Raw genomic sequence first — 24853 nt, 5'->3', positions numbered from 1 at the left:
CATTAGTAATGCGGTGGACTGTACAGTGAGGTCAGTAAATCAGCTGTGGGAGTGTGTGAATAATTGCACATCAAAGCCCTGAGTCTAACATTGACAGATTGGCGATGCCCGGGCATGTTTCTGCACACAGCAAGTGCCGCCGTCTTGCACACGCTGTGCCATGATGTTTAACGGGGCAGATAAAAAGCTGAGAATTATGTTTTTTTATGCATGTCCTGAGATCTGGGCAATAACTTGCTGACAATTTAGTCATGCTTGGATGCTCAAAGTCATTTGTCTCAGCGTAACAAGCTCCTAATTGTTGCTTTTGAGTGCACTTCAGAGTATTGCAGACGTAGGCTAGAGGCACACAGTTCTGGTTCTTGGCATCAGTGTGTTGTACTGTAACATTATTAGTGGAAAAACTGAGGACGTAAATGGCTGGTCTCCATGTAGCAGATTAAATGTTGTTAGTAAAAGTCATTTAGACTAAATAGATTTTCAATAGAAAAACAGATTTCTTAGTTGAGTGTAGTCTGTGGGGATGTTTAATCAGTGTCTGGGAAAGTATCATAATAAATGTTTATCACCTATTATATTGTCTAATAGAAGGCATTATTGGAATAACACACATAGGGCCCTATTTTAACGATCTAAGCGCATTGTCTAAAGCGCACGGCGCACAGTCTAAATGGACGTGTCCGATGCCACTTTTGCTAATTTAACAATGGGAAAAATGGTTTGTGTGCCGAGCGCATGGTCTGAAAGGGTTGTTCCTATTTCCCTAATGAGTAATGGGTGTGTTTTGGGCGTAACGTGCAATAAACCAATGCGAGTCTTATCTCTCTTATCTCTCATCCCTATCCCCTTATGTCTATAGTAATCCCTATTTAGATGATGGACTTTGTAAACTGAAAAACTAAGTGGAGGAAGAAGACCCCCAGTTTAAGAATAATAAAAAAAGTGTTGTTTTCATTTTTATTGAAATGTTTATTTTTTTATTAAAACTTTTAAAAGACGTTTTCTTTCAGTCATAGAAGTACAAATAGCAGGCTTTTAATTGCTGTAAATGTATTGATATCCTACATAATCATTGTAATCTCATAAAATAATTTGCAAATATGCAAGAAAAGGTTTGGACTCTAAAAATACAAACAAGAGATAAAGAATTTACTAACGCGGAGAGAGCCGAAGCGTTTCAGCACTAGAACAGCGCCATGGGATTTTTACAAAGTATTACTTAAAATGTTTCTCATCTCAGCATATCCACAGGTACAGTGTCATCATATACAATAAATCCTTAAGGTAGCATTTAAAAACATTTAAAAATAGATGCATTTGTTTAAAGCAAAGCATTTATTTACTTACCAGGCTACAGGTGAAGCTGCCCTTTGCGCCTTCTAACGTCTCATAATCGGTCCTCATTTATGTCCAAGAGACTCAATAATAATCTTTTACATTTCAATCCTTTAATCTTTCATATTTAATAGCATTTTGTGCTGCTGCGCATTCATGTATGTGATAAGCAAACCCGCGTTGTCATTCCGTTTATAGGCGCATCATTTACTGCGCTCTTTAAATAACAAAAAACATATTGCGCCATTGACTTTAGACTTTAGACCAGGTTTTTGTTGGTCAATGGCTTAGTCTATTTTAGTTGCCTCAAAATAGCAACGCGGCAACAATGTGCCTGAACACACCTCGTTTTCAGACCAGAACGCACATGGGCGCAAAAGTGGGCGCAAATGCATTTGCTATTTAAACAATGTGGCGCTAAATGTGAAAATGAAAATTGCGCAGGGTTGAAATTAGCAAAAGACACTTGCGTTGCGCATTGCGCTGCATTGCGCCGGGTGTATGATAGAGCCTATATACTTCGTGTGTGTACACTAAAAGCAGAGCAAATATTTGCATTGCGATAATAGCTGTAGATTACTTGTGGGATTACTTGTTTATCGTGTCACTTGCACAAATAAATTTTTTTTTTTTCGGATACAACTAAACGTGTCATTCTGGACGTGTCAATAAGCTCTTTGCTGATTGGCCTGAGCGACAATGCGAATTTCCCACTTAAGTTGAAACTTTTAACTTGAGGCGAATCTGGCACATTTACGTAAATCCCGTAGTCCAATTTGTGTGTCTTTCACGTCTATTTGTGTGTCTTTGTATTGGCTTTGTATGTAATCAAGCAAAAATTATTACCCCCCCATTACTGTGGGTTCACACCAGATTTGAGTTCAACGATTTGCGCGAGTAGATCACATACAAAGTCAATGCAAAAACGCAATCAGACGTTTCCTCCCGTGGAGCGATGCGAATGACGTGATATGGGCGACGTGTTTGCCGCGAAAACGCGCTATTCGCCTCAAACGCTTCTTCATCCAAGATAAAAACATTCAAGTGAAAAATTTGCATGACACAAAATTAAATCCCGTGAGTAATCTAGAGCGAGTAACGCGATGCCCTGCGTGTGGTGTGTACGTACCATTAGTGTAATGTAAATTTTAAAGACAACTTCGGTCATTCCAGCAGAAAACATGATCACTGGCATCAATGATTTTTTAAATTCATAACACTGAGTATTAAACTTAAGGGCAGAATTCATGAATGTTGTTTTTAATTGTGTGGCTTGCTGAGGAGAAGTGCTCTATTTCTTTTGTAAGTGATCCAACTTAAAAAGGTTTACTAGACGTTAAATCACATAAACTTTTATATACATAAGCATTTATTTCTTGTTCCATACAGCTCGAGGGGCGTTTGGACGGGCGAGTGGAGGGTCTGGCTGACTCCAGGGAGAGGCTGATGGAGTTTGGCTTTGATTACTGTTACTGGTCCGTGGATCCATCAGCCCCTAACTTCGCATCGCAAGAAGAGGTGGGCTCTCACTCTCACGCCTGTTTATTGTATCTGTACATGTTGATGCACGCTGGTGTTCTGGGTGGAGGCTGATGTATGATAACCACTGGACTGTGGGATCATAGTGTAATCAAAATACAAACCTTCGACCTTCAAAACAATACTTTTTCATGAGAGTCTTTTTCAAATTAGAAGATATTACGTCATATGTTTGAAGAGTCTCCTCCCTACATAATCTGTAAATGTTTATTTTCACTTGTTTACAAAGTCCTTTTCACAGTTAACTCAAGGCAACTATTTTGATCTTACAAGACCAAGTATTATGTATGTGAATGGTGGGGGTGCAATATGTGATAACTTTCCAAATAATGTTATATTTAATATGCAATATGATAATTGTTTATTATTTATCAATTTAAACTAAGATATAGTAAAAAAATAGCCAGCATACATGTTTTACATTCTTTCTGATCACCTTTCACGTCAGAATGCACATGCACTCATACACACACAAACATTGGCATTTGTATTTCAGTCCCTCTGCTATCTTCATTAACCTAAACTTTTACTATACATAACTTTAAAATAATGAAAACATTCAGTTATTGCAAACCATTGCATTATGCATTCTGCGATATGGCCATTTGTAGTTTTGATCTTTTATATATATATATATATATGAAGAGTTTGGTTCCAAAACGCGATAAACGCCATTTTTGAAAAAAAATGAGTTACTGCCAAAATCAGAATTATATCAGGTCAGTAGTTAAAAGTAAATTCTTAATTTTACGCAAAATCCAATATCCGCTGTGTTATTCTGTCATCTTTTCTCCCTTTTTTCCCAAAATGCGATAAACGCCACTGCTCCTTTTTTACAGAACGCAATAAATCCATTTCTGATATTACAGCCCACCAGTCACGCAATGTAAACAAACAATGGCGGACGCGCTGAGTCCACGGAGTCCTAGTTTTCCTCATCTACTTTGTACTTCGTGATCAACAAACAAAACAAAATAATACTTTAATTGCATCGCTAAACCTGTGATGGTTTTCTGTGATGGGAAAGAAACGTAAGCCATCAGCATCTAATATTTTTTCCCTGAGAGGCACTCGGGAGACGGGTGCTTGTTCTCCCGACAGCAAGCTGCTCATGCTAACACATCGACCCCAGAGGATCTTATGAAAAACTTTCCATAATTTTACTCAAAGTTAACGAAAATCGAGCAGGACCAAAAACATTTTACAGCTGATCTCTGTGAAAGACGTTAAGCGAGGATGTCAAGTAACCGCAATGACAGTGATCTTAATATGACAAAGTAAGTGTTTTGATTAATGACATTAATGTTTATATTTTTAATTAGTGTGTACAACTAGTCAACTAAATGAATATAACATGGCAAAAATGAATGCACATTTATATAGGCTATTGATTCAATAGATTTATAGCATTTTGAATAAAAACTTGTCATGGATTTATTGCATTTTGTGAAAAAAATTATCCGTTTTTATAATAAATCTTTGAAAATCAACTTATGGATTTGAATTTTTTATGTTTTTATAACCTAAAGATGCCATGTGAAAGTTTGTAACAGAAAATAGTTGTTTTCATCTTGTCACTTTCTTGGTATAGAAAACACGTTTTTACCAAAATTTGTCAAAATGGATTTATTGCGTTTTGGAACCAAACTCTTCATATATATATATATATATATATATATATATATATATATATATATATATATATATATATATATATATATATATATATATATATATATATATACACTATAAAAAATTTGCTGTAATTTTGCAGCTGGTTGCCAGTAACTTACTGTAGAAGATAAAGACTGAAAATGTTTCATGTTCATTTAACTTTGAACAAACTGTTGTCACTAAACAACATAAATGTAAAATCTACAGTAAGTTACTGGCAGCTAGTTGCCAGTAATACCCAATAATACTGTAATTTCTACAGAATTTTTTTACAGTGTATATATGTATATATATATATATATATATATATATATATATATATATATATATATATATATATATATATATATATATTTATATGTGTGTGTGTGTGTGTGTGTGTGTGTGTGTATACAAAACGAGATAAATCCATTTTTTTACATTTTTGTCAAAACATGTTTATTATTATGTTATCATGTTATCACTTTGTTTTACGGTGCTACTTAGCTGTATTTTTTAAGTTATGAAGGTTTAAATCAAAACAAACCAACTGCAGTTGCATTGATATTAATTGGAATGCACAACCAAAAAACGCGATTTCTGGAAAAAAAATGGTGGTTATCTCGTTTTGCAACGAAACTCTTCATATATATATATATATATATATTAGAGCCCGACCGATTTATCGTTTTGCCGATTTTATCGGCCGATATGAGCATGTCGCAGATATATCTGTATCGGCGTATAAGCCGCAGATATGCGCCGATATGAACGTTTGTTACAGAACACATTAAATGCATTTGAAAGATGTAAGTACTTGTTTGTCCAGCAGAGTGCGCCATACTGGTTGCTAATGGCGACCCAGATCACTCACTGTAGTGACACCAGCCAATCCCCCACCCCCTTCACTTCAGTTCAGTCAGTCAGTCTCTCAGTTCAGGTGGCATGGAAGCAGTCACGCAGTGTCTTCTTCACAACATTGTTACACCTGGTATTAAGACGCGCTTTGGTCGATTGGATTATAAATGGACAAGAGAGACACATTCCCGCTTACATTTGGTGTTTTTAATCCGTCTCTTTGTCGACTTGCGAGTTAAAACGCAAGCGGGAGAAATGACGCGAGACGGAGAAATGACACGTTTAAACTACGCGCAGCCGTGCACTTATATAACACTATATGAGACTACTGCTGCTTGTGTTGTTAGTTAACACGCTCATTTCAGAGCAATTGATTCAATAAGCTCGCGCAACTCTACACCCTTGCTAAATAAAAGAGGCGGAGCGAAGACGCATTAGTTTTATTAAAGTCTAAAGTTTGCACGGAACCCTGGATTTGTGTTATAAAAACGTTGTGCACAACATTAAACATAGTGTACATTAGTATGTGCTCCGTCAAGCATTGTCTTCGTAACGGTAAGTGGCTAACTAATTTGTGAAGTACACAACTTACTGTAAAGCTAATATTAATCAATGACTTCATAAGTTTCTCTTTATAACGTTATTCTCGTCAAAACTGCAAATGATGCAAGTTTTATGTATTTTGTTCTCTTTGTGTTTTAAAGTTATTTATAATAAGTCAAGTTTACTGTTTAGTGCACTGATATCCAACTAATTTTGGATAATAAAGTTTATTGTTAACTTCTTGCCTATAGTACATATCTTTGTCACATCAATATAAGTGTTGGATCACCACATTTGTGAGTGATCATTGCATTGCATTGTATTTATTCATAGTATATTATGTTAAAGTATATAGTGTATTCTATGTACAGTACTTTAGTATAATATACTGTAGTATATACTGAACTATAATGTACACATAAAGAATATCGGCCGATATATCGTTATCGGTCTTTTTTTACTCCCTAATATCTGTATCGGCATCGGCCCGAAAAAACGCATATCGGTCGGGCTCTAATATATATATATATATTTAAGCAATATCGCTCGAGTAGGAGTGCGATATAGCTCTATATCATCACGGCTGTGATTAGGCCAGAGGCACGAGGCCGCAGGCCGAGTGCCGGAGGCAATCACAGCCGTGATGATATAGAGCTATATCACACGACTCCGAGAGCGATATTGCTTTTATACAACAGTTCGACGGCACACGTTTGAAAAACGAAAACTAGAAAACAACAACGGAGTTATTTTAAAAGCCTCTTTGTTTGAGAACTACTTCTTCCGCCACGGATTTGAGGGCGGCCAGAATGACAGGTAAAACTTTCGGCTGCTTTGAAGCTCATAACAACTCAATGGACGGAAAAGCCGTTACTTTATATTACCGTTTCTTGGTCACAAAGTGTAGTTTTAAGATTAATTCAGTCGAGAATGTATATGTATTATATTTAAATCTGCAGTCGATTAGTAAAGATAGCGCCTGTTTGAACGTTTGCTTAGTGAGATTCGGTACGAATGAGAACCAAAGCATGAGCGGACATCAGTGTTCACTCGCCCCGCTGACCACCGCCCTCTCTGGGCTACATTTCTGACAGAGATACCCCGGCTCTCATGTTGGCCTTGTTTGTTTATGATCGTCAAAATGAGATCAAATCAGCAGTATTTGGTGTCATGATCAAACTATTACTTGTTTTTTAATTCATATTTAGTGTCTTTTGTGTTGTTATTGTTTTGGCGCCGGGTAAAAGTTAATAAAACTATACTTGTATAACGTTACTATTGCGTTCTCATTTATTCTTAACGTGATACGAGCACTCGATTATTATTATTATTAAACTTTGTTCTTGTCAGTACTATATAAAACTGTTTTTTATAAGTGTCAGAGATATGTTTTTGCATGCTGCTTATAAATATACCAGTGGCGATATCTCATAACATGTTTTAATAGTCAGGTCACGATAAAGTAAATGATCAATGTCCACATTTAAAAGCTGCGGTGCTTACCTGCTGTTTCACGGTGTTTTCGCGTTCTGATAAGAAATATAGCTCCAGAAAAAAAACGAGTGTTTATATTCCTCTTTCCAAGTGTTAATAATCCACACGATGTGACAAGACATTTCTCCCATTAACTGTAACGTAACATCCAAGAGCGCCGATCTTTGACTAATAACTTCAGATTGGGGATTCAGACTGATTTATGAGCTAGTAAACTAATGAGATACACGGAGAGTGATTCAAACAGCGCGTATGTGTTTTTCCATTCAGAGATGAGCCTGCTTAGGACCTCCATTCACTAGGTGGCGGAATAATACTAAAGGTGAAGCGGCTACAGTGCTGTTATCAGCACAATATCGCATAGGTCTTAGCCAATCAGATTCGAGAACCAGAAAGAACTGTTGTATAAATATATATATATATATATATATATATATATATATATATATATATATATATATATATATATATATATATATATACACTATAAAAAATTTGCTGTAATTTTGCAGCTGGTTGCCAGTAACTTACTGTAGAAGATAAAGACTGAAAATGTTTCATGTTCATTTAACTTTGAACAAACTGTTGTCACTAAACAACATAAATGTAAAATCTACAGTAAGTTACTGGCAGCTAGTTGCCAGTAATACCCAATAATACTGTAATTTCTACAGAATTTTTTACAGTGTATATATGTATATATATATATATATATATATATATATATATATATATGTATATATATTAGGGCTGTCAAAATTAACGCGTTAATAACGCGTTAACGCAAATTCATTTTAACGCCACTAATTTTATTAACGGAGATTAACGCAACGCGCAATTTATGTTTGACCCTTGGTCCAGCCCATAGTTGAATGAACAGAGACGCAGACAAATGTGACTCTCTCTAAATGAGTAAAAGGTTTTCATAGAAATAAGAACATTAAGCAAATCGTCTACCAAATCCAATGCTCTAAATGCTCGTTGGACATCTGATATGATCTTTATTTATACGTCTGAGAGGTGTAACGTTACCGTCCTCCTAATTCTTAATCTAATACAAAAATGCGTCTCAATTCATTTTGGTTTCGCTTTTATGCATGACTTAGAAAATAGACTGCAGGACTTGCTTGATGTCAAAAGAGACATTAAGAGAGATAAAGTTAGGTACCTGATTAATGTTAAAGAGTTATTAAGAGCGACAAGACTCAAAAGCGATCCCCTCACGCTGACTGACTGATATCTGAAGCGCGTGCACACAGACGCGCGAGTGCGCGACCCGGATATATAGACATCTACACAAAATTACAGTTTTACAAATATCTGTTTTGATAAGAATTCACGCAGGTAGGCTCTATAATCTGTTATGTTTTAAGTAAATGTTTGGTTAACTGTTGGGTAAAACTATCTGATGTGTAACATTATATTAGATCACTTAGATTTTAAGCAGTCTGTCTCAATGTCAATCAAACAAAAGGAAAAAAAGTTGAACATACATTGATGATGTTTTTGCTTTGTGTGTGCTAAATCTATTAGTTTTACCTGTGATTTTAAGGTATTGATGTGGTAATATAATGTATGGATGTGGAAATTTTTGTGGTAATTTGACTCTTTCAACTTCAAAGACGTGTAGTTCTGTCATATTTTGTTATATTTCAACAAATCATGCATTGTTCTATGTTTTAATAGAGAATGTCAAAATATGAACAACTATTTTTTTTAAATTTGCTAATTCCGACTCAGCTTGCCAGCATAAAAGCAAACAAAAATGGAGAAAGAAAAATCTTCTGAAAAGAAAATTCATATACAAAACAATGGCTGGTGATTCTGTTAAAATGTAAACAGGCTGTTGTTAACATACATTTGCATAAAGCATTTATATATGTATATATGATTAGAATATTAAAAACCTGAAAAGTGTTAAATAAGGGTAAATTTAGAATGGATAAAAATGTGCGATTAATTTGCGATTAATCGCAGTTAACTCATGAAATCATGCGATTAATCTAGATTAATTTTTTTAATCTATTGACAGCCCTAATATATATATATATATTTATGTGTGTGTGTGTGTGTGTGTGTGTGTGTGTGTGTGTGTGTGTGTGTGTGTGTGTGTATACAAAACGAGATAAATCCATTTTTTTACATTTTTGTCAAAACATGTTTATTATTATGTTATCATGTTATTACTTTGTTTTACGGTGCTACTTAGCTGTATTTTTTAAGTTATGAAGGTTTAAATCAAAACAAACCAACTGCAGTTGCATTGATATTAATTGGAATGCACAACCAAAAAACGCGATTTCTGGGAAAAAAATGGTGGTTATCTCGTTTTGCAACGAAACTCTTCATATATATATATGTGTGTGTGTGTGTGTGTGTGTGTGTGTGTGTGTGTGTGTGTGTGTGTGTGTGTGTGTGTGTGTGTGTGTGTGTGTGTGTGTGTGTGTGTGTGTGTGTGTGTGTGTGTGTGTGTGTGTGTGTGTGTGTGTGTGTGTATGTATGTATGTATACATACATGTGTATGTATGTATATGTATATATATAAAATATATGTATGTTACGAAATGTAACGTATGTAACGAAATTGTGGTTATCTCGTTTGTTGTTTATCTTTATTTAAGTGTGCAATTGGACAAGGTTTGCTGGCTGTTGCAAACAACACAGGGTTTCACAAACAGCAGGCCAGTAACAAGCATGCATCTTGCACACAGTCAGCAGCATTAAGTTTAACTAAGTGAACTTTATATCTTTGTCTGTCTGATAGATGGTTTAAGTGATTTAGTCTTTTTCTTAAACACACCCTAGTGTTTCTCTTAGAATCTGTCTTTGTCTCCATGTCATGAAAGACTGCGTTGTGATGGCCCACGCACTAAATATGGCCTTATCTGCACAACACTTTTCTTTCTGCTCTCTCAGTTGCTGTCTTTCAAATTTGCCAAGTCAGAGCTTCACAGCAGAGGCCTGAATCTCGCATTCCTTGGGCAGACGATGGCCGAATTGGGTCAGGGAGTGAGAGACTGACTTCCTTTAGGGAGTCCTTTGGGAAAGAAGTCTTTCTGAAACTGAAAAGCCCACATATACAGTATATACTGTACAGTACGTATACATAAATACACATGAGCCTGCCTGAGAAACCCAGCTTAAGTCATTTTTTTTATTATTTACAGATGTTTACATAAAATCATCTTAGATAAAAAAAAAAACATTCTGTGAATATTTAAAATTGAAAAAAAAAATTTTTACATCTGACTTTTTCCATATTTAAGTGCTATAATTGGGTCCCCAGTGTTTCTATCAACCTAGAAAATGTGAAAAAGATCAACCTAGTAACTTCATTTTGGTAAACCAATCTCTGCAAGCATGTGAAACAATAGGTCATTGAAATTTGGCTCCCCTGTGATGTCAGAAGGGGATAATACTGCCCCTTAATCTGCACTATCCAACCACAGCACTACCATTTAGTGCAGAGATCAGCTCGTTTGCATTTAAAAGGACACACCCAAAAACGGCACGTTTTGCTCACATCTACAAAGTGGCAAATTTAACATGCTATAATAAATTATCTACATGATATTTTGAGCTAAAACTTCACATACACACTCTGGGGACAGCAAAGATTTATTTGACATCTTAAAAAGTGTGAAATGTCCCCTTTTAAAATAGGGCCATGTCAAAGATTGAAATTAAAATGAAATCAATGACTACGTTTACATGCACTCTCATTATGAGATTTTGGAAATATTGAGATTACACGTCCTCTCCTGTAAACATAGTATTTTTATTGGATTATTAGATTATTGAAAATAATTGCATTATTGATAAACGTACAACATATGTAAGCATACACAATGAGTAAATTCATTTCACTTTGATGCTCCTAATAAACTTATGAGACTGAATTTCACAGACAGGGACGCATGTGTATACACACATGTGTGTGGTTGGTCCTGGTGGTAGCTAATGGCAAGTTCACACAGTTCTAATGTAGGAACCATAGAATTTAGTTGGAAATTTTGGTTAGCGTGTAATTTGAAGTGGAAAACTTGGCCACATCACAAACGGAATAAAATGATTTTCTCTGTTTAGTGTTCTGTTCATCTTCTGTCTACCAGCATGTGATTTAATTATTCCATGTAATTTAGTTTAATTGGTTTTGTAGTCTTGTGATGTTTCATATGTTGCTGCTTAATTTGATCTCCTGTGAGGGCCTGCTCTGTGCCTGCTGGAATAGATTTACATTTAAGCATTTGGCAGATGATTTTATCCAAAGTAACTTACAGTGCATTTGAGGTATCAGTATGTGTGTTACTCTACCAACTGGGCTTCAGGAACCCTGAATAACATTAGAGGGACAGAGCAGAGGAACAAAGAATACAACTATAGCTTCTCCTTACTGTGCAGGGGCCCTATTCGGAACCAGCCGTGCCTCCGTCATGCTCCTCTATCTGTGCATATGGGAAGAAACATGTGTCTTTGGTCTGTAGTGGCTGAAAGATTGGTGGTTCCTCTGGAGGAACATGTCTGTGTGTATATGGTCATGTCTGGTAAAAATGAGAAAGAAAACAGAAGGGTGGTGGTAGGTGGAGAGGTGGACCAGCCCTTGGAGCAGAATAGATAAAGAACGTCAATGGAAGCCAGCTGTTGTGAAATAAAGTTGTGTTGTGTTACTGGATGCTTTATTAACCACCTTTAAAACAAAGATCATATTGACCACTTTTTGCTTTTTTTTATTTATTTGCACTTATAATGCCAGTCAACATTTCTTGCATGTAATAAATATCCCTAAACACAACCCTGACCATTGACATCTCATCATGAACAGTAAAGCAGGAACCTCCGTCCAAAATAAGATAAAGATATTGACCAAATGCTCTCGGCACGTATGACACGTTAATCAAATGCCTTAATCCGGGCCGCATATCATTCAGAAATACCGGCTTGTTGGCAAAATCTGTTAAACGCCACACCGATTTTTCCACAAAGTCCTCTAAAGGGTATAGAAGAAGAAGAATGGGATGAATGTGAACGATGGCACATGTATGTCACGGTGCAAGAGGGTTTTTTTAGCCGGTTAAAGGAGGTTTATCAAATAGTGCCACAGTCACAGCCCTTCCAACTAAAAACCTTTTTATTGCCATTAAAGGCGGGGTGCATGATTTTTGTAAAACACGTGTAGCCAATCAGCAGTAAGGGGCGTGTCTACTAACCGATATCATTTGCCTGGGTTGCTTATGTGTGGGGCGGGTCTATCAAAAGAAGGTCCAGATTCTATTGGGGTAGGGGCATGTATATTTAGGTGATTTCAAATGTCAACATTGGCTTTCAGAGATCATGCACCCCGCATTTAAAGTGAAATTACTGAATCTAAACATAAAAGCCTGAATTTGTTTTACCAAAAAAACGTCAGACGCACTTAGAGGGCTTTGCATCTGAACTCTTCATATTTTCCTTTAAAGAGTACTAAACCCTAATCCAACTTTTTTTAGTTAATGATCTGTAAGAATGATGGTTTATTACTGTTCATTGATTTTAGTACGTTTTTTGACCTTTGGGTATAAAGTGTTTCAATACTACAATATATGGTGTAAAAACGTCTGAGTACTGCCCTCTTCAGGTTGAACGGTGGCTACTGCAGTTTAATTTTCCTATTGGATGTTGGGTCCAAAAAATAACTCGTGACGTAAGCAGATTCAAGCTCACCACGCCCTTGTTATGATCTCATCACACACTAGTTCGTCCCCTTTATCTCTGAGATCTGCCCACTTTTCTTGCATTTTTCAAATATTACCAGTGGGGGGAGTCACGCTCTGACCAGGGGTTTAGTTACGCTTTAAAGCATCATTTACCATTTCGTTAGATTTTGCCAAAGCTGCCATCAAAGTGGTGATATTGTTGTGGATTAAAGGGGCCATGGCATGAAAATCTGACTTTTTCCATGTTTAAGTGCTATGATTGGGTCCCCAGTGCTTCTATCAACCTAGAAAATATGAAAAAGATCAACCCAGTAACTTAGTTTTGGTAAACCATTCTCTACAAGCACATGAAAAAATAGGTCGTTGAAATGTGGCTCTCCTTATGATAATACCACCCTTTAATCTGCACTATCCAACCACAGCACTGCCATTTAGTACAGACAAAAACGCGATTGAGTTTTAATTGCACCATCATTGTGATCAGTGTTTAAATTTCATCAGCTTATTTGGATTTTAAAGGACACACCCAAAACGGCACATTTTTTGCACACACCTACAAAGTGGCAATTTTAACATGCTATAATAAATTATTTATTTGGTATTTTAAGCTAAAACTTTACATATGTGCTTTGGGGACACCATAGATTTATTTGACATCTTAAAAAAGTCTTGTGCCATGGCCCCTTTAAGTTGTAAAAAAATGACAGGAGGGTAACCCAGAGGAAGGTGGGGGGCACTGGGGTCACTTTTAGCTGGAGCCCCTCTCCTGTAGGAAGCACAGCTGTTTTAGTAAACGATTTTTCACAGTCAGATTGAGTTGAGAGGACGTCATCGGTAAAGAGCTGGAGAACAATGCTGGTTTTCTCTTCCAAGTGAAGTCAGCTTTGTGTCCCCCTCCCCCTTCCCCCTCATTCCCTTTATCACTCTCTCTCCCCTCCCTCTCTTCCTTTTGGATACAGTGCAGGACTTTATTATGCTCTTGGTATTTCTGGGTTTGTGTGTCAGTAGTGTTACACACCGACCATGTATAATAGGATTCATCACTTTGCATATAAGAGTAGTTGTAACGGGCCTGCATATGTCAAAATTTGATTGATTTATGACCCCTTTGACAGGGGGCGGGACTATCAATCAAAAGCTGTACAATCTGTCTAGGTTTGAGAATCGTATATCAAGGGCTTTAGACAGCGAGTATCCGGACCGTGCGTGTTTTACGATGTGTCAATCAGCTCGTTGTCATTTCTGTGTGTGTGTTTTGTCAAGCCTATGCTGTCATGTTTATTGCTGTCAAAAATAAGTTTATTGTTTTAGACTGTCCAGTTTCTGGCAGGTTTTATGACCGGAGTTTCTCCGTCCTGTGTGCGCTCCTCTCCCGGGCGCGCTTCTCGACCCCCACTGCGTGTCTCACAGCGGTGTCGGTGTTCAGCGGACCTGTGTGGTTCTTTAGACGAAAACCTGTTTATTATAAACTAAATAAAAATTTAACCGTGAGTCTTTTCATCACCCGCTCTCTATGTTCACGCGCATTAAAACTCGCGGTGCACGCGCCGGGTGTATGGGCATATCTGCAGTTTTAAAATAAACTTAATAAAGGTAATGATGGCCACTCTGACAAAAAGTAAAGGTTAATTTTAGATTTAGGGATTTCTTTAATCAAGTCTCTGATTAAAACATGTGAATGCGCGCACCGACGGCGATCTTACGCTGACGCGCACTTATATCTGACCTTAATAAACTTTTAAATGTTTTAAGACGTTTTCATCCCATCTTCAGGGTTTTTTATTATTGACTTCTTAAAACCATGTATGTATATTGTTATACAACGAATCTTATCATGTATGCTCTGACAAAAGTATGATTGTAGATTTTAGGTGGAGCGGTGTCATGTTTATTGCTGTCAAAAATAAGTTTATTGTTTTAGACTGTCCAGTTTCTGGCAGGTTTTATGACCGGAGTTTCTCCGTCCTCTGTGCGCTTCTCGACCCCCACTGCGTGTCTCACAGCGGGGTCGGTGTTCAGCGGACCTGTGTGGTTCTTTAGACGAAAACCTGTTTATTATAAACTAAATAAAAATTTAACCGTGAGTCTTTTCATCACCCGCTCTCTATGTTCACGCGCATTAAAACTCGCTCACCGGTGCACGCGCCGGGTGTATGGGCATATCTGCAGTTTTAAAATAAACTTAATAAATGTAATGCTGGCCACTCTGACAAAAAGTAAATGTTTATTTTAGATTTAGGGATTTCTTTAATCAAGTCTCTGATTAAAACATGTGAATGCGCGCACCGACGGCGACCTTACGCCGACGCGCGCTTATATCTGACCTTAATAAACTTTTAAATGTTTTAAGACGTTTTCATCCCATCTTCAGGGTTTTTTATTATTGACTTCTTAAAACCATGTATGTATATTATTATACAACGAATCTTATCATGTATGCTCTGACAAAAGTATGATTTTAGATTTTAGGTGGAGCGGACACACATTTATGCCAAATACTGTTGAATATAAACGTTTGTTTTGTCAAAAGTTTCTTTAAAGTCAATAAGTAATCAAACATTTTAGATGTATCTGGTTAAACTTAAATCTGATATTTTCTATCGATCTATTTCTTTAGTTTTCTGATCAGTCAACGTTCACAAGCTGCTCTCATGACCGTGTGTGTGTGTCCGTGAGATAATTCACAGCAGGGGTGGATTGTAAAGTAGTTAGAGTCTTTTAAAACCATGGTGGTAATAATGTAATACTGTCACTCTGACAAAAAGTAAAAGATTTATTTTAGATTTTATAGCAAACACTGCAGGATCTAAAAGTTTGTAACATCACAAATTTATTTAATGAAATATTCAGTACATGTATAGCAATGAATTGTACCAAAACCACCAGAGGCCGACAATTCTTTAGACCAAAGTCTATTTATTTTAAACTAAATAAAAGTTTAATCGAGATCCGTGTATCTGTTCATGTACAGCATACTGTTAATGCATTAAAGATCGAGTCCCCGGTGGGTACAACAGAGAACACCCGTGGATGCGCGTTCATATCTACCGTTTAAAATAAACTTAATAAATATAATTCTGTCCGCTCTGACAAAATAAGGTTTTATTTTAGATTTAGGGATTTCTTTAAACAAGTCTGTGATTAAAACATGTTCAGCAATGCGCGCACCGACGGCGACAGAGAACTTACGCTGATGCGCTCTTATATCTGTCGTTAAGAAACTTTTAAACGTTTTAAGACATTTAAGCCCCTCTTGTGGTTTGAATTCATTAATGTCACCTAACATCCGAGTGTGTACATGCGTATTTACGATAAATGTAACACGATACGCATTGTCAAAATAAAAGGTTTCCTGAACATGGTATTCCAGTGCGTGTTTTTTGTCTCGCGAGTGCTCGTCATATTTATTGATGTGAAAAAAGTTTGATGTCTAAGACGTTCAGTTTCTGGACGGTTGGTTTTTACCAGCGGGCTCTCATTCTCACCACCCGTTATCACCCACCCAGTAGACCCCAGTGTGTCTGAACAGCGGTGGTGTTCAGCGGCCCGTATTGTTCCTAAAACTCCGTGTTGGTAAAATAAGTGTAATACAGCCGTTGACAAAAATTAAAAGGTTTATTTTAGATTTAAGGTGGTCCACCAGCGCCTTTATGGCAAACACTTCAGGTTCTAAAAGTTTGTAACACCAAGAATTTGTTTAATGAAATATACAGTACATGTATAAGCAATCCCCCGAGTCCATAATCTCCGGACGGGATCGCCAATACTCTTTTCTTTAGACTAAAGGGTATTTATTTTAACATAAATAAAAGTTTATTTGCATCACGAACGCCGAGAAACTGCTCATGCACCGCAATCCACCGCCCACGCGCACCAAAGGTCGACCACCGGCGACGACCAGAGAACGAACCGGGTGTGTGTTCATATAAACTTAATAAATGTAATTCTGTCCGCTCTGGCAAAATAAAAGTTTATTTTAGATTTAGCCATTTCTTTAACCAAGTCTCTGATTAAAACAAGTTACTTTTGCTTAGGGCAATAGGCACATGCACACACATATCTGTGGTATTAAAAATAAGGTTTTTAAAGTTTAAGAAATTTAAACATTTGAAAAAAATCAAACATTTTAGAGGTGTCTGAGTAAACTTATATCTAATGTCATATGATCCGTACCGTGTCGCGTTCGTGTCTGTGTGCGTGTCCGTGTCAGTTTATGTATGTGTGTGTTATGCGATCGTAGAGTAGGGCGGGGGATGTGAGAGACTGTGAGGGTGTGTGTGTGTGTGTGTGTGTGTGTGTGTGTGTGTGTGTGTGTGTGTGTGTGTGTGTGTGTGGTTATCACGTGGTGGGGGTCCCAAATGATCAATGGCAGGATTTTTATGTGACGGACAGGCCCTAGGTCAGCCTGTGGGGTTAGATACAACTTAGGTTAACATCTATCAACGCATAATAAGCAAACATGAAATTATATTATACCTATGCATTGTTACTGATGTTCCTAGTTTTGTGTATTTTTCTTAAACAAACTTTTGCTTTTCAAACTTAGTCAGTCTTCAGACTTTTGTCTCTTCACACATTTGTTCAAAGTTTTTCTTCGCTAGTGTCAAATCCTGTTTGAGATTTTTTTGTAAACTCATGTACACACTTGCGTATTTTTCTTAAACTATTGCTTTTCAAACTTAGTCAGTCTTCAGACTTTTGTCACTTCATACATTTGTTCAAAGTTTTTCTTCGCTAGCGTCAACCCGTGTCTGAGATTTTTTTGTAAACTCATGTACATACGTGTGTATTTTTCTTAAACTTTTGCTTTTCAAACTTAGTCAGTCTTCAGACTTTTGTCACTTCATACATTTGTTCAAAGTTTTTCTTCGCTAGTGTCAATTCCTGTTTGAGATTTTTTTTTTTTGTAAACTCATGTACATACGTGTGTATTTTTCTTAAACTTTTGCTTTTCAAACTTAGTCAGTCTTCAGACTTTTGTCACTTCATACATTTGTTCAAAGTTTTTTCTTCGCTAGTGTCAAATCCTGTTTGAGATTTTTTTTTGTAAACTCATGTACATACGTGTGTATTTTTCTTAAACTTTTGCTTTTCAAACTTAGACAGTCTTCAGACTTTTGTCTCTTCACACATCTGTTCAAAGTTTTTTTCTTCGCTAGTGTCAAATCCTGTTTGAGATTTTTTTTTGTAAACTCATGTACACACTTGTGTATTTTTCTTAAACTTTTGCTTTTCAAACTTAGTCAGTCTTCAGACTTATGCATACATTTGTTCAAAGTTTTTCTTCGCTAGTGTCAAATCCTGTTTGAGATTTTTTTTTTGTAAACTCATGTACACACTTGCGTATTTTTCTTAAACTATTGCTTTGCAAACTTAGTCAGTCTTCATACTTTTGTCTCTTCACACATCTGTTCAAAGTTTTTTTCTTCGCTAGGGCCAAATCCTGTTTGAGATTTTTTGTAAACTCATGTACACACTTGCGTATTTTTCTTAAACTATTGCTTTGCAAAGTTAGGCAGTCTTCATACTTTTGTCTCTTCACACATCTGTTCAAAGTCTTTTTCTTCGCTAGGGCCAAATCCTGTTTGAGATTTTTTGTAAACTCATGTACACACTTGCGTATTTTTCTTAAACTATTGCTTTGCAAACTTAGTCAGTCTTCATACTTTTGTCTCTTCACACATCTGTTCAAAGTCTTTTTATTCGCTAGGGCCAAATCCTGTTTGAGATTTTTTGTAAACTCACGTACATACGTGTGTATTTTTCTTAAACTTTTGCTTTGCAAACTTAGACACTCTTCAGACTTTTGCATACATTTGTTCAAAGTTTTTCTTCGCTAGGGCCAAATCCTGTTTGAGATTTTTTTGTAAACTCATGTACACACTTGCGTATTTTTCTTAAACAAACTTTTGCTTTTCAAACTTAGTCAGTCTTCATCAGACTTTTGTCTCTTCATACATTTGTTCAAAGTTTTCTTTGCTAGTGTCAAATTGTGTTTGAGATTTTTTTTTTGTAAACTCATCAGATGCACATACTTTTGTGTATTTTTCTTAAACTTATGCTTTTCAAACTTGGGCGGTCTTCGGACTTGTTCTTGGTTCTGTCTGCTCGGACGGTGTTTTGCATTCATCAATCGTCTTGTTTTCTTTGTGGGCGACATCAGGTGTCTGTGATTGTTTTTGTGAATGCAGATTGTTTCATTTCTGTGGTTTGTGCAACATTTTGGCAAACTCTTTAAATTAGTGCTAGATGATTAAAACAACAACGCAAAGTATGTTTTAGATTTACTTACTAAATCTTTCACGACGAAACAGCGATGATAGCATTATGTCTGAATCTGTAAACTTGTAAAACCACCAATAGCTCGATGTACATAACGAAGACTTCAAAATAATAAAGAGTGATTAAATTAAGATGCAAACATCTACAAATTGGCAATGTTTGAAATAGTTTGGACATGTAGCCTTAAAAATGGTACCAATAGATTAAAAACATTGCCAATTTGTAGATGTTTGCATCTTAATTTAATCACTCTTTATTATTTTGAAGTCTTCGTTATGTACATCGAGCTATTGGTGGTTTTACAAGTTTACAGATTCAGACATAATGCTATCATCGCTGTTTCGTCGTGAAAGATTTAGTAAGTAAATCTAAAACATACTTTGCGTTGTTGTTTTAATCATCTAGCACTAATTTAAAGAGTTTGCCAAAATGTTGCATAAACTATAGAAATGAAACAATCTGTATTCACAAAAACAATCACAGATATATGATGTCGCTTACAAAGAAAACAAGACGATTGATGAATGCAAAATATTGTCTGAGCAGATAGAACTAAGAACAAGTCTGAAGACTGCCCAAGTTTGAAAAGCATAAGTTTAAGAAAAATACACAAAAGTATGTGCATCTGATGAGTTTACAAAAAAAAAATCTCAAACACAATTTGACACTAGCAAAGAAAACTTTGAACAAATGTATGAAGAGACAAAAGTCTGATGAAGACTGACTAAGTTTGAAAAGCAAAAGTTTGTTTAAGAAAAATACGCAAGTGTGTACATGAGTTTACAAAAAATCTCAAACAGGATTTGGCCCTAGCGAAGAAAAACTTTGAACAAATGTATGCAAAAGTATGAAGACTGACTAAGTTTGAAAAGCAAAAGTTTAAGAAAAATACACACGTATGTACGTGAGTTTACAAAAAATCTCAAACAGGATTTGGCCCTAGCGAATAAAAAGACTTTGAACAGATGTGTGAAGAGACAAAAGTATGAAGACTGACTAAGTTTGCAAAGCAATAGTTTAAGAAAAATACGCAAGTGTGTACATGAGTTTACAAAAAATCTCAAACAGGATTTGGCCCTAGCGAAGAAAAAGACTTTGAACAGATGTGTGAAGAGACAGAAGTCTGAAGACTGACTAAGTTTGAAAAGCAAAAGTTTAAGAAAAATACACACGTATGTACATGAGTTTACAAAAAAATCTCAGACACGGGTTGACGCTAGCGAAGAAAAACTTTGAACAAATGTATGAAGTGACAAAAGTCTGAAGACTGACTAAGTTTGAAAAGCAATAGTTTAAGAAAAATACGCAAGTGTGTACATGAGTTTACAAAAAAATCTCAAACAGGATTTGACACTAGCGAAGAAAAACTTTGAACAAATGTGTGAAGAGACAAAAGTCTGAAGACTGACTAAGTTTGAAAAGCAAAAGTTTAAGAAAAATACACAAGTATGTACATGAGTTTACAAAATCTCAGACACGGGTTGACACTAGCGAAGAAAAACTTTGAACAAATGTATGAAGAGACAAAAGTATGAAGACTGACTAAGTTTGCAAAGCAAAAGTTTAAGAAAAATACACACGTATGTACATGAGTTTACAAAAAAATCTCAAACAGGATTTGACACTAGCGAAGAAAAAACTTTGAACAAATGTATGCAAAAGTCTGAAGAGTGTCTAAGTTTGCAAAGCAAAAGTTTAAGAAAAATACACAAGCGTGTGCATGAGTTTACAAAAAAAAACACATCTCAAACAGGATTTGACACTAGCGAAGAAAAACTTTGAACAAATGTATGAAGAGACAAAAGTCTGAAGACTGACCAAGCCCGAAAAGCAAAAGTTCAAGAAAAACACACAAGTATGTACATGAGTCCACAAAATCCCAGACACGGGTTGACACTAGCGAAGAAAAACTTTGAACAAATGTATGAAGAGACAAAAGTCTGAAGACTGACTAAGTTTGAAAAGCAAAAGTTTGTTTAAGAAAAATACACAAAACTAGGAACATCAGTAACAATGCATAGGTATAATATAATTTCATGTTTGCTTATTATGCGTTGATAGATGTTAACCTAAGTTGTATCTAACCCCACAGGCTGACCTAGGGCCTGTCCGTCACATAAAAATCCTGCCATTGATCATTTGGGACCCCCACCACGTGATAACCACACACACACACACACACACACACACACACACACACACACACACACACCCTCACAGTCTCTCACATCCCCCGCCCTACTCTACGATCGCATAACACACACATACATAAACTGACACGGACACGCACACAGACACGAACGCGACACGGTACGGATCATATGACATTAGATATAAGTTTACTCAGACACCTCTAAAATGTTTGATTTTTTTCAAATGTTTAAATTTCTTAAACTTTAAAAACCTTATTTTTAATACCACAGATATGTGTGTGCATGTGCCTATTGCCCTAAGCAAAAGTAACTTGTTTTAATCAGAGACTTGGTTAAAGAAATGGCTAAATCTAAAATAAACTTTTATTTTGCCAGAGCGGACAGAATTACATTTATTAAGTTTATATGAACACACACCCGGTTCGTTCTCTGGTCATCACCGGTGATCGACCTTTAATGCGCGTGAACAATAGATTGCGGTGCATGAACAGTTTCTCGGCGTTCGTGATGCAAATAAACTTTTATTTATGTTAAAATAAATACCCTTTAGTCTAAAGAAAAGAGTATTGGCGATCCCGTCCGGAGATTATGGACTCGGGGGATTGCTTATACATGTACTGTATATTTCATTAAACAAATTCTTGGTGTTACAAACTTTTAGAACCTGAAGTGTTTGCCATAAAGGCGCTGGTGGACCACCTTAAATCTAAAATAAACCTTTTAATTTTTGTCAACGGCTGTATTACACTTATTTTACCAACACGGAGTTTTAGGAACAATACGGGCCGCTGAACACCACCGCTGTTCAGACACACTGGGGTCTACTGGGTGGGTGATAACGGGTGGTGAGAATGAGAGCCCGCTGGTAAAAACCAACCGTCCAGAAACTGAACGTCTTAGACATCAAACTTTTTTCACATCAATAAATATGACGAGCACTCGCGAGACAAAAAACACGCACTGGAATACCATGTTCAGGAAACCTTTTATTTTGACAATGCGTATCGTGTTACATTTATCGTAAATACGCATGTACACACTCGGATGTTAGGTGACATTAATGAATTCAAACCACAAGAGGGGCTTAAATGTCTTAAAACGTTTAAAAGTTTCTTAACGACAGATATAAGAGCGCATCAGCGTAAGTTCTCTGTCGCCGTCGGTGCGCGCATTGCTGAACATGTTTTAATCACAGACTTGTTTAAAGAAATCCCTAAATCTAAAATAAAACCTTATTTTGTCAGAGCGGACAGAATTATATTTATTAAGTTTATTTTAAACGGTAGATATGAACGCGCATCCACGGGTGTTCTCTGTTGTACCCACCGGGGACTCGATCTTTAATGCATTAACAGTATGCTGTACATGAACAGATACACGGATCTCGATTAAACTTTTATTTAGTTTAAAATAAATAGACTTTGGTCTAAAGAATTGTCGGCCTCTGGTGGTTTTGGTACAATTCATTGCTATACATGTACTGAATATTTCATTAAATAAATTTGTGATGTTACAAACTTTTAGATCCTGCAGTGTTTGCTATAAAATCTAAAATAAATCTTTTACTTTTTGTCAGAGTGACAGTATTACATTATTACCACCATGGTTTTAAAAGACTCTAACTACTTTACAATCCACCCCTGCTGTGAATTATCTCACGGACACACACACACGGTCATGAGAGCAGCTTGTGAACGTTGACTGATCAGAAAACTAAAGAAATAGATCGATAGAAAATATCAGATTTAAGTTTAACCAGATACATCTAAAATGTTTGATTACTTATTGACTTTAAAGAAACTTTTGACAAAACAAACGTTTATATTCAACAGTATTTGGCATAAATGTGTGTCCGCTCCACCTAAAATCTAAAATCATACTTTTGTCAGAGCATACATGATAAGATTCGTTGTATAATAATATACATACATGGTTTTAAGAAGTCAATAATAAAAAACCCTGAAGATGGGATGAAAACGTCTTAAAACATTTAAAAGTTTATTAAGGTCAGATATAAGCGCGCGTCGGCGTAAGGTCGCCGTCGGTGCGCGCATTCACATGTTTTAATCAGAGACTTGATTAAAGAAATCCCTAAATCTAAAATTAACCTTTACTTTTTGTCAGAGTGGCCATCATTACATTTATTAAGTTTATTTTAAAACTGCAGATATGCCCATACACCCGGCGCGTGCACCGGTGAGCGAGTTTTAATGCGCGTGAACATAGAGAGCGGGTGATGAAAAGACTCACGGTTAAATTTTTATTTAGTTTATAATAAACAGGTTTTCGTCTAAAGAACCACACAGGTCCGCTGAACACCGACCCCGCTGTGAGACACGCAGTGGGGGTCGAGAAGCGCACAGAGGACGGAGAAACTCCGGTCATAAAACCTGCCAGAAACTGGACAGTCTAAAACAATAAACTTATTTTTGACAGCAATAAACATGACACCGCTCCACCTAAAATCTACAATCATACTTTTGTCAGAGCATACATGATAAGATTCGTTGTATAACAATATACATACATGGTTTTAAGAAGTCAATAATAAAAAACCCTGAAGATGGGATGAAAACGTCTTAAAACATTTAAAAGTTTATTAAGGTCAGATATAAGTGCGCGTCAGCGTAAGATCGCCGTCGGTGCGCGCATTCACATGTTTTAATCAGAGACTTGATTAAAGAAATCCCTAAATCTAAAATAAACCTTTACTTTTTGTCAGAGTGGCCAGCATTACATTTATTAAGTTTATTTTAAAACTGCAGATATGCCCATACACCCGGCGCGTGCACCGCGAGTTTTAATGCGCGTGAACATAGAGAGCGGGTGATGAAAAGACTCACGGTTAAATTTTTATTTAGTTTATAATAAACAGGTTTTCGTCTAAAGAACCACACAGGTCCGCTGAACACCGACACCGCTGTGAGACACGCAGTGGGGGTCGAGAAGCGCGCCCGGGAGAGGAGCGCACACAGGACGGAGAAACTCCGGTCATAAAACCTGCCAGAAACTGGACAGTCTAAAACAATAAACTTATTTTTGACAGCAATAAACATGACAGCATAGGCTTGACAAAACACACACACAGAAATGACAACGAGCTGATTGACACATCGTAAAACACGCACGGTCCGGATACTCGCTGTCTAAAGCCCTTGATATACGATTCTCAAACCTAGACAGATTGTACAGCTTTTGATTGATAGTCCCGCCCCCTGTCAAAGGGGGTCATAAATCAATCAAATTTTGACATATGCAGGCCCGTTACAACTACTTATAAGATATTTCAGTGACGCACAAATT

General features: G+C 36.5%; 1 protein-coding gene across 1 annotated transcript in view; it reads left to right on the top strand.

Annotated features, from left to right (window-relative positions):
• LOC129417651 (uncharacterized) overlaps positions 1-24853 on the top strand; it is a 77290-nt gene that overhangs the window by 7765 nt on the left and 44672 nt on the right. Inside the window, exon 3 of the mRNA XM_073869168.1 lies at positions 2725-2853. Coding sequence (XP_073725269.1) covers positions 2725-2853 — 129 coding nt within the window. The remainder of the gene's footprint in view (positions 1-2724; positions 2854-24853) is intronic.

This window comes from Misgurnus anguillicaudatus, chromosome 7, assembly GCF_027580225.2.
Source record: "Misgurnus anguillicaudatus chromosome 7, ASM2758022v2, whole genome shotgun sequence".
NCBI lineage: Eukaryota > Metazoa > Chordata > Actinopteri > Cypriniformes > Cobitidae > Misgurnus > Misgurnus anguillicaudatus.
The sequence above is the reverse complement of the archived record's forward strand: the minus strand, read 5'-3'. Positions and strand labels throughout refer to the sequence as shown.